Source organism: Ammospiza caudacuta, chromosome 28, assembly GCF_027887145.1.
Source record: "Ammospiza caudacuta isolate bAmmCau1 chromosome 28, bAmmCau1.pri, whole genome shotgun sequence".
Lineage (NCBI taxonomy): Eukaryota > Metazoa > Chordata > Aves > Passeriformes > Passerellidae > Ammospiza > Ammospiza caudacuta.
The window spans coordinates 5,179,763-5,197,181 of NC_080620.1; the positions used below are offsets into that span (position 1 = coordinate 5,179,763).

The window sequence follows — 17,419 nt, forward strand, 5'->3', positions numbered from 1 at the left end:
GGAGACCAATACCCGTTCAGGTTATTGCAACATTTTATACTTCTTCAATCCCATTATGTCATGAGAATGTCTCTGAGCCTTGGTTTCACAGGAAGTGAGATTTCCTGCCTTGCTGCCCAGTAGGATGTGAAGGCAAGTCTCCAGGTAGCCATGGAATGCTGCAGCTGGGAATCCTGGCTCACCCTCCAGGGAGAACTCCACAGGATTTCCATGTCCTTCCCAGACTGGCTAGATTGTTGTATTTTCTCTCCCCTGCCCAGCTGAGGAGGGGGTGATGGAGTTGTTTTAGTGGGTACCTGGTCATCCCACCCCACAGAGCAAACACAATACAGATAAAATAGTTCTCCCCTATTTCTAACCTGACCCTTCCTGGGAGCAGCTGAATGATGGATCCCAGCTTTGCTGCCCTCTGCTTTTCCCCTGTCCTGGCAGGATTTGATTTCTTTGGAGGCAATGAAGTTGTGCTCATGATAATCTTGTTTTTCCTTCCAGCTGCAGCTGAAGTCAGTATGGCCTCAGGAAAGACCCCAACCCCAGACCTGCTGAAGGCTGAGGAGCAGCACACTGTGGTAGGTGCCAGGACACCCACAGCAGTTAAATCACCCACTCACATGTACCAAACCTCTGCCAGCACCCCCAAAACCAGGCTGGGGGGACAGAAAGATTAGCCCTGTGAAGCTGTGGCCAAATCAAAACCCCCTCAGTACAGAATTGTTTTGCTCAAGAGACACCTTCAGGGCTGGCCAAATGATGCAAGTGTTTCTGAAACAGGAGCTGTTACAGGTCCTGCTTCACACCTGGTTTGGTGCTGAAATTGGTGTGACTCAGAATTCACTAGCACAGAGTTCACAGTTCTCAACCCTGGCTTGTTGGAGGCCTCTGGATGAGTTGAGGGACGAGGAGATGAATTTGCTGGGACCTTTCTGGACAGACACATGGCTGCGTTCATCACCAGCTCGGGCTGGGCTCTAATGTCAGGGTTTCTCTCGGCTTTAGAGCGCTGTCAACCGAGTCACCAACCTGCCCTTGCTCAATTCTGCCTTCAACCTGGTCTCCTCTGCCTACAACCAGACCAAGGAGTGCCACCCCTGCCTCAGCGGTGTCTGCAGCGTGGCTGAGACCGTGGCTGCCGTGGCTGTGGGCAGCGTGGTCGGAGGGGCACAGCCCATCCTGAGCCAGCTCGAGCCACAGAGTAAGTGCAGGGCTGGGGGACCCCTGGGGCAGGAGGGCAGGTTCAGGTGCCTCCAGGGTGATCCCACCTCCCACAGCACCTTCTCCTCTGGCACTGGGCCTCCCACCCAGCAGCTCCTGGACACTGGACTGCCTGGGAATGAAATTGTTTCCAGCAGAAGTTTGATTTCTTGAGGTTACTGAGCAGTAACTCCCTGCTTGCTGGCTCTCGCTGCATGTTCTGACCATCCCAGGGCTGGAGCAGAGCTCAGTCTGCCTTACCCCAACACTTTTCAACCCTTTAAACCCACCAAGGGCAGGTGCTACAGTGCAATTGGATTAAAGTCTGCTGTTAGAAAGCTGGGAAGGCAAAATGGAGATTATTTGAACCTGCTGCATTTTAGGGTTTGTTCACTTTTTAACAAGATGCCCACACACATCCCACCCTAGAATGGGGATTAATTTTTCTGGGGCTTGTTTTCATGACTGTATCTTGGCCATTGTGGGGTCAAAAATCCATCCCCAAATGTAAGAATAAACTGGTGCCTGTTGTCTCTTCCAGTTGCTCTTGTGAATGAATATGCCTGTAAAGGTCTGGATCAGCTGGAGGAGAACTTGCCCTTCCTGCAGCAGCCAGCAGACAAGGTAAGGAAAGGCTTTTCCTGGGGAAGCCATGGCTTGGTGGGACTGCTATGGGTCCAGAAGAATATGGGGAAATAAATAAAGCTCAGCAGCAGGGAAAGCTAGAGAGGTGTGAACATGTCCATGAGGTGTGCTCACCTCCCTGGCCCGCCCACACACTGCAAGCACCACTAACCCAAGTGGAAAAGCTTTTTCAGGGAGGGAAAATATATTTTGGAACAACAACAACAAAATCTTTCTCTGCCTCTCCCTGGTGCAGGTGATCTCAGACACCAAGCAGCTGGTGGCCACCAAAGTGACATCTGCTATGGACGCTGCCTGTGAGGCCAAGGAAGCGGTGGCTGACAAGGTCACTGAAGCTGTGGACCTCACTAAAAACGTGGTTGGGGACAGTGTCAAGCTGACCAGGTCTGTGGTCACCTCCACTGTCAGCAGTGCTGTGGAGGCTGCCCAGGGTGCCAAGGAGCTGGTGACCAGCAAGGTGACAGAGGCTGTGGATGTCACCAAGCACATGGTGGAGGACAGTGTTGACAGGACCAAGTCTGCTGTTGCCTCTACGATTGTCAGTGCAGTGGAGGCTGCCCAGGGGGCCAAGGAGCTGGTGACCAGCAAGGTGACAGAGGCTGTGGACCTCAGTAAGCACCTTGTGGAGGACAGTGTTGACAGAACCAAGTCTGCTGTGACTTCCACCATCACTGCAGCCGTAGGGGCTGCCCAGGGAGCCAAGGAGCTGGTGACCAACAAGGTGACTGATGCTGTGGACAAGGTCACCAAAGCCGTGGATGTCACCAAGCACATGGTGGAGGACAGTGTTGACCTGACCAAGTCTGCAGTTGCTTCCACGATTGTCAGCGCTGTGGAGGCTGCTCAAGGGGCCAAGGAGATGGTGACAGACAAGGTGACCAAGGCAGTGGACCTCAGCAAGCACATTGTAGAAGACAGTGTTGACCTGACCAAGTCTGCTGTTGCCTCTACGATTGTCAACGCAGTGGAGGCTGCCCAGGGTGCCAAGGAGCTGGTGACCAGCAAGGTGACAGAGGCCGTGGATGTCACCAAGCACACAGTGGAGGACAGCATTGACAGGACCAAGTCTGCTGTTGCTTCCACCATCACTGCAGCTGTGGGGGCTGCACAGGGGGCCAAGGAGCTGGTGGCCAACAAGGTGACCGAAGCAGTGGACCTGACCAAAGGGGCTGTTCAAGACAGCGTTGAGAAGACCAAATCTGTGGTCACCTCTACGGTCAGTACAGCTCTGGATGCTGCCTATGGCACCATCACCAGCAAGATCAACACAGCCCTGGAGCAGGGCAGGGAGGTTCTCCAGGAGGGTGTGGAGATCACCAACTCAGTGGTGACCAACAGCATAAGCAAGGCCAAGGCAGTGAGCCAGGCAGTGGCTGGAGGTGTGGAATCTGTCCTGGGAATGTCAGAAGATCTGGTGGATCATTACCTCCCAATGACCGAGGAAGAGCTAGGTAAGAAAATCTGTACCTGGCGCTTGTAGATGCAAGTCCTTTCCCATGTGAGTAGAGAGCACCTGACACGGCAAGATGCAGCTTCTGAAGCAGACAGGTGCTCTGAATTTGTCACCAAGTTGCTGGCTGTCAACACCAGATTGCCACATGGCATGGGACAGAGTTCAAGCATTTGCTGGCTGGTCCTCAAAGTAAATAAATAAATACATGGGTTCATGCTTCAACCTTTCCATCGAGTCTGCTTACCTGAAGATTGAGCAGGGACTAACCTGCCTTTAGCACATGAGCAACTACAAACCCACAGCAAGCCTCAGCCTTCATGTTTTCCAGTGGGTGATCCAACCTCTCCCACGCCTCCCAGCTGCACTGTGTTCTTGTTTCCCCCAGGTAAACTGGCCACCACGGTGCAGGGCTTTGGCGTGGCCTCCCTGGAGGAGCAGAAGAGGCAGAGGAGTTACTTTGTGCGCCTGGGCTCGCTGTCGGGCCGCGTGCGGCACCGAGCCTACCAGCACTCCCTGGCCAAGCTGCAGGGCTTCAGGCACCGCACCCAGGACCCCCTGGCACGGCTGCAGCTGGCACTGAGACTGGTACCAACACGCTTTGCCCTCCTTCTTCCTGTCTGTGGCCTTTCCTGCCCTGCTATCCAGCTGGAAGCTCTTCCTCCATCCCCCGCCAGCTCCGTGTCACCTTGGATCCTTCCCTGGCAGGGAAGAGCTTGTGCCTCTCTGTGTGTGCTTGCAGTACAACCTTTCCTCTCATTTTTCCCCATCAGATTGAATCTGTGAAACAGGAGGTCGGCCAGAAGCTGCTGGAGGGGCAGCAGAAGCTCCATCGGCTGTGGGTGGAGTGGAGCCTGACGCAGCCCAAAGGAACCCAAGTCAGAACGGCGTGCCAGGCAGAGGTACCCGGGGCACGGAGCAGCCCCGCGGGGCCGGGCCCTCCCGAGCCCGCCCTGAGCAATTCTCTCCCGGCAGGTGGAGCCGCGCACCCTGGCCATGCTGAGGATCATCACCCAGCAGCTGCAGCCCGCCTACCACCGCCTCAGGCTCAGCATCCACGGCCTCCCCAGCAGCATCCAGGAGGCCGTGTCTCGGGCCACAAGACACCTCCACAAGCTCCACAGCTCCTTCTCCAGGGCCGTGTCCTTCCAGGACCTCTCCAGAACCACCCTGGCCCGCAGCCAGGACCGCGTGGCGGAGGCCCGCAGGTCCCTGGATGTCCTCTTTGAGTTTGTCACTCACAACACCCCTCTCAACTGGATTGTGGGGCCCTTCAGGGCCATGGCCAAGGTGGCACAGGACAGCAGAAGGCACAGGAAGGAAGAGATGAGGTGTGATAGAAAATTACCCAAGTTGGAAAAGGCTCCGCTATCACAGGAGGTGACAAAGGCACCTGAAGAGGCAAAGGGAACCAACAGGCTCTCAGAAAAATGGTATGAAGTGCTAGACAAGTTGGAGGAGAAGGTAGGGAAGGACACAGAGGTGGCCCTGGCTGCAAAGGAGATAAAAACCAGTGCAGCAAAGGAAGATCTCTGATAAATCCCAGCTCTTCTGGCCAAGGCTACTTGGCTAGAACAGCACTGGATCTTCTAATTGTGTGCCCACTTGTGCCATGGGTGCCTCTGCTCTCTGAATTGAGAGTCAGATGTAGTTGTAAGGAGGTCTGATAACCAAGGTGGGGAAATTCTCAATCTTGATTTACTGTTTTTAAATCTAACTGCTGTGCTGAAAGGGGAGATGGGACCTGCACTGCAGCCTTTTAACTCAGCCCAGCTGTAGCTGTGAGTGCCTAAGTCTTGCTGAGACAAGTTGTGGGAGAGAAGTGATCTCAACTTATTTTTAATGCTGGATTTGTTTTTAATTTGCCCAAGCTGTGGAACTCTTGAGAAGATGCTATGCTTGACCTTTGATACCATCTCCCACCTTCTCCACATTTAAAAATACAGGTTCAGACACAACTTCCTTTGTGCCTGTTGTACTTCTGGGAAGGCTCAGCCCTGCAGCACATCTGGCACAGCTAGGGGCAAGGAGCTGCTTCTTAAGAAGAGATTTCTCTTCATGGATCAGCCAAACCCTTCTTCCTTCATGGAGAAGCACTCGGCAGTGTGGGGTTTTCCTTAATCATCTTTCTAATTTCTGTGAATGACTTGAAGGATTATCTGTGAGTAACTCCATGTGTGAAACACTTCACAGCCATTAAATGAGGCAGCTTTTCCCAGGAGTTACTCGGCCATGGGATTAGGATATCCTGTTATTAAAATAGGGGGGGATTTTAATCCAGGTGCCGGTTCTTTCCCAGAAAATGCTACTTTGTAATAATTTCTAATGTAACTTATTTTGGTAACTGTTCCTGGCATTGTCCCTGTGCCAGGGCTGGTGAGCAGACACTGGAATAAAGCGTGACCTGTGTTCAAAGCCATGGGGGTTTGCGTGTACCTAAAGCTGCGGGGTTGTGTTCTCTGTTCTCCCCTTACCTGAGCTGTGATGAAGCCTTGCCTTTACCAGCTCTTGTCCCTGGCCAGCTGGTCTGTTCCCTGCACTTGCTTGTGATAAAGCTTTGCCTTTACCAAATCTTGTCCCTGGCCAGCTGGTCAGTTCCCTGCTCTTGCTGGAGGGGGAAAAAACAAAGTGCCTTTAGCAGGTCCCATGCTTTCTTAAGCAGAAAAATACCTTAATTGTTTTATTTTCCTGACTTCTGTACTCCTGAGGCTCAGGTGCATCTGTCCATGCCCCCTGTTCCTCCTCACCCCTGCATCCTGGGCTTTGCGTTGCTCGTCCCTATTCCAGCCGTGCCCGCAGGGGAAGCTCGGTCCCTGCCTGTCCCCAGCGCTCTGTGTCACCTCAGGCTGGGGAAAGGTGGGGGTGGCTCACCCGGGCAGGGCCCTCGTGCTGAGGTTCCCGGTGCCGTCCCGGTGCCCGGTTCCTGCTCCGCCCCGCTCTGCCCCGCCCGCGCTCATCGGCCCGCGCCGCTTCCGCGTGTCCGGGCACCGGCCGCAGGTAGGCTGCTCCCCTCCTTCCCTTCCGTTCCCCTCCTAGCTGGCCCTTCCCTTCCCTCCTTTCCCTCCTTTCCCGGCTGCCCCCCTCCTTCCCTTCCCTCCCTTCCCCTCCCGGCTGACCCCTTCCCTCCCCTTCCTGCAGCCCGGCCGTGCCACCCCGGCCCCGGGAAGGGAGGAAGGGCAATTGGGCAATTGCAGGCTTTTCGTGAGACAAGAAAACAAAACTGAAATTGGAAAGTTCCTCTCTAGCTGAGAGTTATTTCGGGGCGTTTGCTGGAGCTGCCTTTAAATAGGGAAATATTCTGCAGCAGGCTCAGGCAGCGCCCGGAGCGGTGTGGGGACCCCACTCCTCCCCTCCAGACACTCCTGTTTAATTAAAAGCCCATCAGAGGCCTGGGGTGAGTGCAGGGGCTCCGGGATCACCTGTGGATGGGGATATAAAGTCTCCCAATGAAAGCAGGACGTGGAGCTGCGGGGACAGAGTCCAGAGGAGGCCCTGGAGCTGCTCCAAGGCTGGAGCCCCTCTGGAGCCAGGCTGGGAGAGCTGGGGGTGCTCACCTGGACAGGAGCAGCTCCAGGGGGAGCTCGGAGCCCCTTGCAGGGCCTGAAGGGGCTGCAGGAGAGCTGGAGAGGGACTGGGGACAAGGGATGGAGGAACAGGACACAGGGAATGGCTCCCACTGCCAGAGGGCAGGGCTGGCTGGGATATTGGGAAGGAATTCTTTCCTGTGAATCTTCCCTGATAACACAGGTTATTGGCTGGCAAGGGTTTCCTCTACACCTGTTTCATTCCTCGACTGCCATCACAAGGAGCCCTGCAAGACCCCCCGGAAGCAGCTGCCTGAAGGAGACATTTGGATTTACCTAAATATAGTATTATTTCATCAATTATCTTAAACCAGTTGTAATTAATGTGAAATGAATGCAAAGAATGTGCTCTCTTTGCTTAATCACAGAGTTGGGATAATGCACAGAGCAGTGGCACAGCTGCAGGCACGGAACAGATGCAGAAACATTTGGGAGGTGTGAGAGAGAGCCTGGCAGCTCCAGAGCATCCCCAGTGCCCACAGCACCCCTCTGAACGCTGTCCTCTGTTCTCCTCACAGACTGCCAGCACTGGGAGACCCCGGGCACTGAAGGTTTGTGTGGTACCAGGAGTGTGAGTGGGGCACTGCCAACCCTCTGCCAGAAGATGCTTTTCCCATCCCTGCTCCAATGTGTGACCTGGGCCAGCAGCTGCTGAGATGGCACAGAGTGCTGAGCTGCAGCCCAGCTTCGAGGACGTGTTCAACATCCTGTCCCAGGCCCCTGCAGAGAAACTGCTGAGCCTCAAACTCAAACTGAAGTACCTGGTACCTGGGCCCTGCAGCAAGTTACTGCAAGCCATGGTCCTGCTCACTCTGGGGCAAGAAACGGATGCAAGAATTTGTCTGGATGCCTTGAGGGACAACCAAGCAGCCCAGTACGTCCAGCAGATCAAACTGGGCACTGCAGGAGTGCAGGAAGATGGGGAGGATTTGCAGCCTCCCCAGCTGGATGCAGGTGCTGTGGCACTGCTGGCACAGGTGTACACGGTGCTGGCACAGGAACAGCTGTGCAGTCCTGAGGCCAGGGACAAAGCCTGCCAGGCCAGCAAGGACACCCAGCGGGGGACACTCAACAACATCCCACCCAAGGAACAGGACAACGAGGGCTCTGCAGCCAGCGGGGGCTCAGGGGACAGGTTTGGGACACTGAGATCCCACGAGGACGCAGGATTTCCCCACACAGCCAGCTCCCACTGCATGGTGAGGAGCTCACCAGTGGAGATCAGAGGCAGCTCAGACCTTTCAGGCCCACGGACCCTGTGCTCTGTGGGGAGCTCCTCCCTGTCCAGCTGTCTGGAGATCAGTGCATCACCAACAGTTGCTTTTCACACCCAGCCCTCTGTCCCCGAGTGTGTCCCCTGGCCCAGCCGTGCTGGACACCCCAGTGGGGACACAGAGAGCCATGACCCACAGGAATCCAGCTGGGTCAGCACACCAAGCTCTGCCCCTGGGCAGGGCACAGCTGCTCAAGAGCCCCAGCCAGAGAAGGTGCTGCAGGTCAGTCCCTGTCACCCCAGCCCTGTCCCCGTTCCTGAGACACCGCTGCCCTCGGAGCCTGCCCAAAGCAGTGACGTGTCCAGCACAGTGACAGAGCCCCACGCACCGAGGGAAAAGCAGCATGAAAAGCAGGATGAAAAGCAATTACCTGCTGATGTCCCTGACTCAAGGGCTGCAGTGGATACTGCCCCTGCCCTCGTGTCCATCCAGGACTCCTCCATTCCAGCAGGCGTTCCCTGTAACTCTGCTTCTATTTCAACCCGTTCCCTTCCTCCTCCTACTTATTCCTTCTCCTCAACTCTTCCTCCTCTTCAGGAATCTCCCTCCAAACTATCATATCCCCCTCCCCTGCCTTCATCCCCCTCTCCAGCCAGGCCTCCTGCTCCCTCAGCCACGGATCCAGCAGAGCCAGATGGTGCCAAGTTCTTCACATTTGTTGTCCTGCATGCCAGTGAAGATGAGCTTGTGGCCCACGAGGTCAAGGACCTGCTGGAGAGCATGGGGGTGCCCAAGGGTGCCACAGCCAGCGAGGATTTCTTCATCGCCGGGCGCAGCCACATGAGCTGCTTCCAGGACGCCTTGGAGAACTCTGCCTTCATCATCCTCCTGCTGACCAAGAACTTTGCCTGCAAGCTGTGCCTGTACCACACAGACACTGCTCTGATGCAGTCCATCCTGGACCCCTCCAAGCTGGACTCGGTCATCCCATTTCTACCCAAGGCAAACGCCCTGGAGCGCAGCCAGATCCCCAAGATGCTCAGTGCGCTCGTCATCCTGGAGGAGAGCTCTCCTCTCTTCCCCAGGAGAGTGCAGAACACGTTTAACCCCGCGAGGATCAGGGAGAAGAAAGCCATGTGGGAGCAGCTGCAGAGGGAGAAGAAAGCCATGTGGGAGCAGCTGCAGAGGGAGAAGCTCCAGGCACGTTGGGCACAGCACCAAGCCCAGCAGAACCTGGCTGCCCTGAGCCTGGGCTCCTCTCCCTGGGTGCCTCCAGCAGCACCACGGCCACCGTGGCCACCAGGGCCATCAGCCCAACGCTGGTGTCCCCCTGCCCCCATGGACCCCCCTCCTGCTCAGAGGGGTCCTCCCCCTTCCCAAGCACAGCTGCCCCCAGGCCACTACAGCCTCACAGCAGGCCAGGCACCCCTCATCATCCAACATGCCAGCATGGTTCAGATCGGGAACCACAACGTGATGCAGGTGGGCACTGCCCCACCTGGGCCAGGGCACAGCCAGGAGCAACCCAGGCACAACCTGTGACCCAGAGACAAAATCCACTTCAAATCCTGGATTACGGTGATTCTGCTGGCACTGGGACTGTTATTCCATGCATCAAGAGTGCCATTTTCCTGAAGCACAAAAGAAAATTCTTCAATTTTTGTTGGAAAAAAGATGTGGTGATCTCTTGAAAATGTTTTCAAGTAACTGAGAAAATTATTTTCTTGATTGTCTGGAACTACTTGAAGATTTTATAAATAAATTTTAATTAATTTATTTATGTTCTTCTGGTTCTTTCTTGTAGAATTAGAAAAGGCATGTCAGGGATATATGGAAAACTATTCTGCATGTTGGCTGGAGGGGCTGGGAGATGGCACTGACCAAATGCTTTGAGGGCCAATCTGCAAGGGATGCTTTGGGAAGCTGCCTTTAAGGAAAAAGCAGAATGAAAAACCAAAACCAGTGAGCAGAATAATGCAGAAGGGTGGAGAAATCCAGGAATGGAGAGTGGAAGGGGTAATTCTGCAGGATCTGAGCAAGAGATCTACCAGGGTGGTACCTACTGAGCTTTAACGCCAGGAGGGCACCTGGAGCAAAGCCCTCGCTCCTCCTCCCATGCTCCAGGCACAGCCATTTTCCTGATCGTCAGCAGAGGTCACCCCAAAGCCACCGAGAGACGGAAATGGGGCTGTTCCCTCCCGGAGCAGAGCCCGGAGCCAGTTCAGCAGGGCTGAGCTCCAGGAGCCACTCCCTGCTGACGTGGTTGGGATCAGAACTGGGACGTGACCCCATTGCAGGGTGACACCCCACTGCAGTGACCCCATTGCAGGGTGACACCCCAATGCAGTGACCCCACTGCAGTGACCCCATTGCAGGGTGATGCCTCAATGCAGTGACCCCACTGCAGTGACCCCATTGCAGTGTCACACCCCATGCAGTGGCCCCATTGCAGTGTCAGCCCCCATTGCAGTGACCCCACTGCAGTGACCCTATTGCAGGGTGATGCCTCAATGCAGTGACCCCACTGCAGTGATCCCATTGCAGTGTCACACCCCATTCCAGTGATCCCAATGCAGTGACCCCATTGCAGGGTGACACCCCATTGCAGGGTGACACCCCACTGCAGTGACCCCATTGCAGTGTCACACCCCACTGCAGTGGCCCCAATGCAGTGTCACCCCCCATTGCAGTGACCCCATTGCAGGGTGACACCCCACTGCAGTGACCCCATTGCAGGTATCCCTGCAGCTCTGTGGGTGCTCCTTGGCTGTGCCAGCAGGCTCCAGGAGGATCCAAGCCCATCCCTGCCCTGTCAGGGTTTATTCCACACTGCAGCCTTGGTCCCAGAGCCCTCTGAGCCCCAAGCCAACCCAAGTGAGACAGATGTTATGAAATCCTTGGAGGAGGCTCTGAGCTGCCCCCAACTCTTGGCTTCCAGCTCTCAAAGATTGGATTTTAACTCTGCAGGACCCAGTGACAATGGATTAACTCATCCACTCCTTCCAGAGCTTCTGGCATCCTCCAAGTGCTCCATTTCCTTTGATTTTCCTGGTTTCTCTCCTCCATAGCACCACTCAGAGCTGTTGTGTTAGTGCAGTTCCTGTCCCCTGCCGCTGGTGCAGGACAGTCCCTCCCCTTGGGAGCCCTCCCACACCCCTCCCTTCCCAGCTCCTCTCCTACTATAAATAATCATGCAAAATTAGTCAGCTGGAAGCTGCTCCAGCTTGTAAACAACCTCACACAGCCACATCCAGCGTGCCTGGATCACACACAGGGGAGGCAGAGCTGTGTCTGGGGTACAGGAGCCTCTGCAGCCACCACAGCGCAGAAAAAGTTCCTGTCTGTCCAAGAATTAACAAAATAATCACTGAAACATTGCCCTGCCCCTCACAACTCCGTGTTTTGCCTAAATGGAGCTGGCCCTACAGTCAATCAGGCCTGTTCAGTGTAATTACCCCTAAATCATGCAGTGATTTCTTCCACCCTGTAATTACTATCAACATTTAATTGCTGGGCCCTCTATGTAATTACAGATTATTTGTGTGTTTAAAAAAAAGTGAAGCTTTTTCCATCACACAGAATTTTCTCCTCCTTGGGGCTCTTGCACCTGACTGGGTCCCCCAGCTCCCTGACCACGAGAGTTCCAGAGCTGCTCCTGCCTGGATTAACCCCTTCCCTCCCAGCTCTCTGGGTGCAGATGGAATTGCCCTGAGGCCACCAGGCAGCTGCTCTCCCACACCTGGACATCACCTGCAGCACAGGAGGAATGGGACAAGCACAGCCCCAGGCTCTACAGACACTGCTTAAATGGCATTTTTACAGGAGGGCACCATCCTTCAGCAAGAACTAGGGATGGAGCAATAAACAACAGGACAAAAATTCAAATATTTTATCCACCCACCCTCCCTGGAGAAGACCAAGCAGTTTTGGGATCCAGGTCTCTGAGTGGAACTAACTCCAGTACCATGAATTCCTCTGTTTTTACAATCCCTGATGGATTTGGGGTTGGAAATCAAGTGTCCCTCTGCTTGCTGTGCCCACTGTCCCACATGTGTAAGGCAGTAATTCCTGAATCAACACAGATCCTCTCACGTTGTTTGAGTTGCATCAAAATGTAAGGCAAAACACAGAAGAAGAGGGGTAATTTCAGTGTCACTGTTCCTCTTTTCCAGGGGAAGTTTACCAATGCAGCACAGATTGGTTTTTCACATGAGTAACCATTAAATGAACCAATCTCACCTGAATTCCGTACCCACAGTGTCCCATCCCTGGGAAACAAACTGAAAATGAGGGAAAACCCCCGAATACAGAGGCTTATCAGGAAGAAGTCCAAGGCACTTGCATTCTAGCAGCCATTTTTTGTTTTATTATTTAAAGTTAAGAGCGCTCATCAGCTCGCAAAGGAACAAATCCCATTCCTGCAGTTTAGTTCAGGTTTCAGCCAAAAGGAAAAAAAAAAAAAAATAGAAGGCAGCTAAACTAACTCTGCACTTTACAGCTCAATTCAAGTTAAACCTCCTCGCTTTATAAATAAATGTTATAGTTAACACTGCAAAATGTACTGGCAGATCTACAATACCTTGAAGGGGCAGAGAGCGTGGTTATTGAGGCTGATAAATACAAGTAGAGAAGCTTCAGTAGCACAGAGAGCGAGGGTGGGGCCAGGGGTCTGCTCTCCCAGGTGGGCCTTTCCCAGAGCTCCAGGCAGCTGCTCCCCCTCTCAGCTGCGCTTCCCACCCTGCTCAGGGCCAGGGAAGGAGCCACAGGCTGCCCATCACCGCCTGCATGAGGACAAACTGCTGCAAACTCTTTGTTTTCCACCACGGAGGGGTCTGCTCATAGAGGCAAAAAACCTGCCCTGAGACTACAGAGTTAAAAACAAGGTGTGTGCAGATTCTCATCAAAGGAAGGAGCTTGCCCAAACAGCAGCCAGGTGAGATTTCAAATTCCACCTTGGAAGTAGCACCATCCTCAGTGAAGTTACAAAAAAAAAAAAAAATTAAAAAAAGGAAAAAAAAAAAAATACTCAAAAGCCCAAACCAGCTGCTAAGAACCCACTGCATGAGATTTCAGAATGGGGCAGTAACAGAGCCCAAGCACATGATACTAAAACCTCAGAAGGACAAGGAGGGACCTTCAACTTTCATTTCTTGCTTCTTCCTTCAGCCCATCCTGGGGCAAACCCACCACAGACACTCACTTGCTTTCACAGCCCCCTCCAAGCACCTCCACACTGCAGGTACCTCCTGGCCTAAGGGGCTTGCAAGAGCTCAGCTTTGAAAATAGCTCAAAATGTGCTGTTTTGGCTCCCAAACCATCCACATTCACCCTTCCAGCTCAATCCCTGCTGGAGCCAAAGCACCTTCATGCTGGGAATGGAGCAAATGGGTGTGCAATGGACAAGCCAAGGGCCTGAACACCACATCAGGATTTTGTTCTTAGTTTTTTCCTCCCCATTCATAAACTACAACATCTGTGGATGAAACCGTATAACCAGAACTGACCTTCCTCTATCTTACAGGATTGGAGAAGTCTTGCAGCATAGATAGGGCCTGGCTCTACGAGAGAAAAAACATCCCAGCTTTATGCACAATCATGGAAATCTCAGGCCTTTAACAGCATTTGCTACTTGGCCAACCAAGAGAGAGACAAACCCCATCCTCAGCACACCCAGCCCTGTGCCACCCCTGGGCAGGAGCCCCTCGGCTGTTGGGCACGGGCTGTCCCAAACCTGACAGGAGGGAGGGGAAAGGATTAACTGGAGGAATTTCATTCCTCACTCACTTTCTATCTGTTGGGTGTGTGGGGTGGGAAGGGCCAGAGCACGTGGGGGATGTGTAGCTGCTCCAAAGCTGAACACTGAGTTAATCCAGCAGTAACAGAAAAGGCAGCAGGTCCCAGAGAATCTCCATTTCCATCCTCCTCAGGACACGATGGTGGCACAGGGAAGGGCAGGGGCTGTGGCCTCTGTGGACAGAGTGCACTGGAGAGAGCTGGTACCTGAAGGTGACAACGAGGGACAGCCACGACCTCTGGGGCCTCCTCCTCCCCTGCCCCGACACGCCAGCTGGGTGGTGACAGATGGGGACAAAGCTCAGCACAGCGACAGCCCTGGGCACTTTGGCACAGCCAGCCCGAGCCCTCCAGCTGTACAACCTCAGCGGGGCGGGACAGGCTGGGGACCATCGTGTCACGCCCTAGTGCAGCTCAATGAAGGCTTCCAGCTCCTCGGGGATGAACCCCTTGTAGGGAATCTTGTGCTTGTCCAGGGCGCGAGCAGCAAGGCACTGGAGGGTGATGTAGTTGAAGGGCTGCATGGTGCTCTTGGTGAGCAGCTTCTCGTCCAGCAGCTCGTAGGCCGTCTGCTTGAAGGCGTTGGTGGCGTCCATGTGCGCCCCGGCCTCCATCAGGGCGCTCATGATCAGCGGGCAGTTGTTGCGGGCGGCCACGTGCAGGGGGGTGTTGTTGTCATAGTCCCGGCTGTCCGGGTCCGCCCCGCACTCCAGCAGCAAGTTCACCACGTGCAGGGACGGGAATTTGCCCACGGGGTACCGCCCCACCGTCGTGGTGTCCTTGTCCACGGCCATGTGCAGCAGGGTGAAGCCGTTCTTGGCGCGGGGGCTGCACTTGAGCAGGCGGTAGATGGTCTGGCGCTTCTGGTGCTCCTGCTCCGGGGTGCACTCCACCTTCTCCAGCAGGAACACCAGGTGCAGGATGATGGCCAAGGTCTTGGTGAACTGCGCCGAGTCGGCCACGGGGTCCTTGCCGTGCACCAGGGCCCTCTCCACCTCCCGGACCCCCTTGCTCAGCACCCCGATGAGGTCGGAGAAGCCCAGGTGGGTGGCTAAAGTGCCTTTGGAACGGTCCTGGAGCACGTAGGAGTAAAGCTCGGCAAAGGAAAGGAAACTGCTGGCGGTCATGGGGCTGAGGGGCTCCAGGTTGCCTTGCTGCATGTCCAGGGCGTACTTCCACAGGTTAATGCAGCGCTCGAAGTTGCCCGAGTCGGCGTAGACGGCGCCGCGGTAGCGGATGTAGTAGGAGGTGTCGGGGTGCGACGGGCCCAGGATGCGCTCCCGGATCAGCAGCGCCTGCATGCGCATCTCGTCGGGGTCGGTGATCAGGGCCTCCAGCTCCTCCAGAGAGCTCACCTCCCGCGAGTAGTCGTAGGCCAGCACCAGCTGCCGGGGCTCGGGCTTAGGCAGGTACTTGCCGCCCTCGCAGCGCAGCTCCATCGCCCTGCGCCAGTACTTGTGGGCTCCCAACAGGTCTCGTTTCTTGTCCACAAACGTGGCGCCCAGCAGCTCCAGCGCTTCCACGGCAGCCTCTCGAGTGCAGAACACGTTCGGGACCTCGTCCTGACCGGAAGCCGAAGCACCGCAGCCCTCGCAGCCCTCTTCAGCGCAGCCCCTCTGATGGCTCCCACCTGAGGCGCAGCCCCCCGCGGCCTCGTCCTGCTGCAGCCCCCCCTGGATCAGGTACTCCACGATGTTGGTGTGGCCGGTGACACTGGCGGCGAGCAGAGGGGTCATGCCATAGCCGTCCTTCTCCATGCGGGCCTTGGAGCGGAGCAGCAGCTGCAGGATCTCCAGGCTGCCCGACTCGGCGCAGTCGTGCAAGGCCGTGTTTCCCTTCACGCTGCGCCGGTTCACGTCGGCCCCTTTCTCCAGCAAGTACCGGGCGATCTCCCGGTGCCCTTTGTAGCAGGAAATCATCAAGCACGTGTGGCCGTGCCGGTTGGCCACCTCCAGGTCGGCCCCGCGTTCGCCCACCAGGTACCGCACGATCTCCAGGTGCCCATCGAAGCAGGCGGCCCGCAGCGGGGTGGAGTTGGTCAGCGTGGTCTGGTTCACCGAGGCGCCGTGGTCCAGCAGGCTCCGCACCACGCCCAGGTGCCCCGCAGCCGAGGCCGCCCACAGCGGCGGGGCCCCCTCGATGGTCTCACCGTCGAAGCTGACGGAGCCGCCCTCCTCCACGCGGGCCCCGCAGTGATCCAGCAGGTACTCCACCACCTCCAGGTGCCCGTGCCGGGCCGCGATCAGCAGCGGGGTGCTGCCGGCCCCGGGGCCGCCCCCGCCGCCGGGCCCCGCCGTCAGTGCCTCCAGCTCCTCTCGGCTGCGGCTGCCCAGCAGCTTCTGCAGCAGCTTCAGCTTCCCGTCGCGGGCCGCATTGTACACGGCCGTGCGCAGGTCCATGGAGCCAACGGCCGCCTCCAGGCGGCGGCGGCGCAGCCCCAGCGCGGCGCGGGGCGGGCGGGGGGCGGCGGGACCCCCCTGCCCTCAGCGCGGCGGGACCTTCACCGCCCGGGCCCGGCCGCCATCTCAGGCTGCGCCGCGGAACAAAATGGCGCCGCGCGGGGCGGAGCGCGAGCCGCGGGGGATGATGGGAATTGTAGTCCCGGGAGAGGCGCTTTTCAGCCGACTCCGCACCGTGTGCACTCTGTTTCCCAGAAGGCAGAGCGGGCGGGAGGAGAGGTGGGAAGGATGTGCACCCTCTCCTTGCGGGGCCTGCTGGGCAGCGTAGTTTTCTCGGCCCGCTGCGGTAGCGCCGCTCACGGGATTGTACCAGAGCCAGGACTACACTTCCCAGCGCGCCCCGCGCGGCCCAGGCGCTGTCCAGGCGTGTCTCAGACTCCCAGCGTGTGCTGCTTTCATAGCGGTTTTATTTCTCTTAAATCCCTTGATGTTATGGCACTTCAAAACACAGCGGCTGCACAGCATTAATGTGACGTGGTTTAATTGCAGGTTTTATGAAGCCATAATGTCCTGAGCTGTAACGGAGCCACGTGGATGACGCAGGCCAGTCTGCGGCCCTGCACAGCTCTGGTGGTGCATTTTAAAGTACGAGTTTCCTGCCTTGGAAGTGGCAAAGCCTCGCCTCCACCAGCGAACACAGATTTAGTCGCTCCAATTTCCCCCACGGGGCATTAGGTCCAGCTCACTCCATCCCTGAGCGACAATACCTGCCCAGAGTGAGGGAAAACACTCAAGCAATAAATAGCTCGGCTTATATGAGCAAAGCTTTACTCACCAGAGTCTATTTTTAGGGCATAAATTGAGTTTAGGTGTCCCTAATCTTTATACAGAGAACTGGCACAGGGTTTCTCCCATTGTATTTTATTTATAGCTGGTTTTTTCCTACCCAGGGAAATAAGCTTAGTCTCATTATTTCCATTATTATTATTCTGTCTGTCATGATTATTATTATTCAGTCCATCCACCCATTTTAGGTCTCGTCTGGAATTACAGTGGATTATCCCACTGATGCCTGTTGCCTTCACACAGAATATCACTTTTGTTGCTAAGAAACTGCTTTTGCATAACAGGCAGCAGGAGCCC

At 55.7% G+C, this 17,419-nt stretch overlaps 3 protein-coding genes across 4 annotated transcripts; 2 read left to right on the forward strand and 1 right to left on the reverse strand.

Annotated features, from left to right (window-relative positions):
• Positions 1-495: 495 nt before the first annotated feature.
• Positions 496-5,673, forward strand: LOC131568808 (perilipin-3-like). Its single transcript, XM_058820909.1, has 7 exons — positions 496-569; positions 997-1,192; positions 1,733-1,815; positions 2,072-3,287; positions 3,675-3,874; positions 4,060-4,188; positions 4,262-5,673. The coding sequence occupies exons 1-7, from the start codon at positions 510-512 to the stop codon at positions 4,820-4,822; spliced, it is 2,445 nt and encodes an 814-aa protein (XP_058676892.1). The 5' UTR covers positions 496-509; the 3' UTR covers positions 4,823-5,673.
• On the reverse strand, positions 3,685-16,393 carry FEM1A (fem-1 homolog A). Of its 2 annotated transcripts, none has more exons than XM_058820911.1 (2): positions 13,869-16,393; positions 3,685-3,715 (listed from the first exon to the last, which is right to left on the reverse strand). In XM_058820911.1, the coding sequence occupies exon 1, from the start codon at positions 16,274-16,276 to the stop codon at positions 14,282-14,284; it is 1,995 nt and encodes a 664-aa protein (XP_058676894.1). In that variant the 5' UTR covers positions 16,277-16,393; the 3' UTR covers positions 3,685-3,715; positions 13,869-14,281. The 2 variants fall into 2 exon arrangements, with proteins under 2 accessions (XP_058676894.1, XP_058676893.1); XM_058820910.1 differs by lacking the exon at positions 3,685-3,715 and adding an exon at positions 12,299-13,642.
• TICAM1 (TIR domain containing adaptor molecule 1) lies at positions 7,515-9,715 on the forward strand. The gene has a single exon (XM_058820912.1). It carries the CDS (start codon positions 7,527-7,529, stop codon positions 9,624-9,626), a length of 2,100 nt encoding a protein of 699 aa, XP_058676895.1. The 5' UTR covers positions 7,515-7,526; the 3' UTR covers positions 9,627-9,715.
• Positions 16,394-17,419: the final 1,026 nt, after the last annotated feature.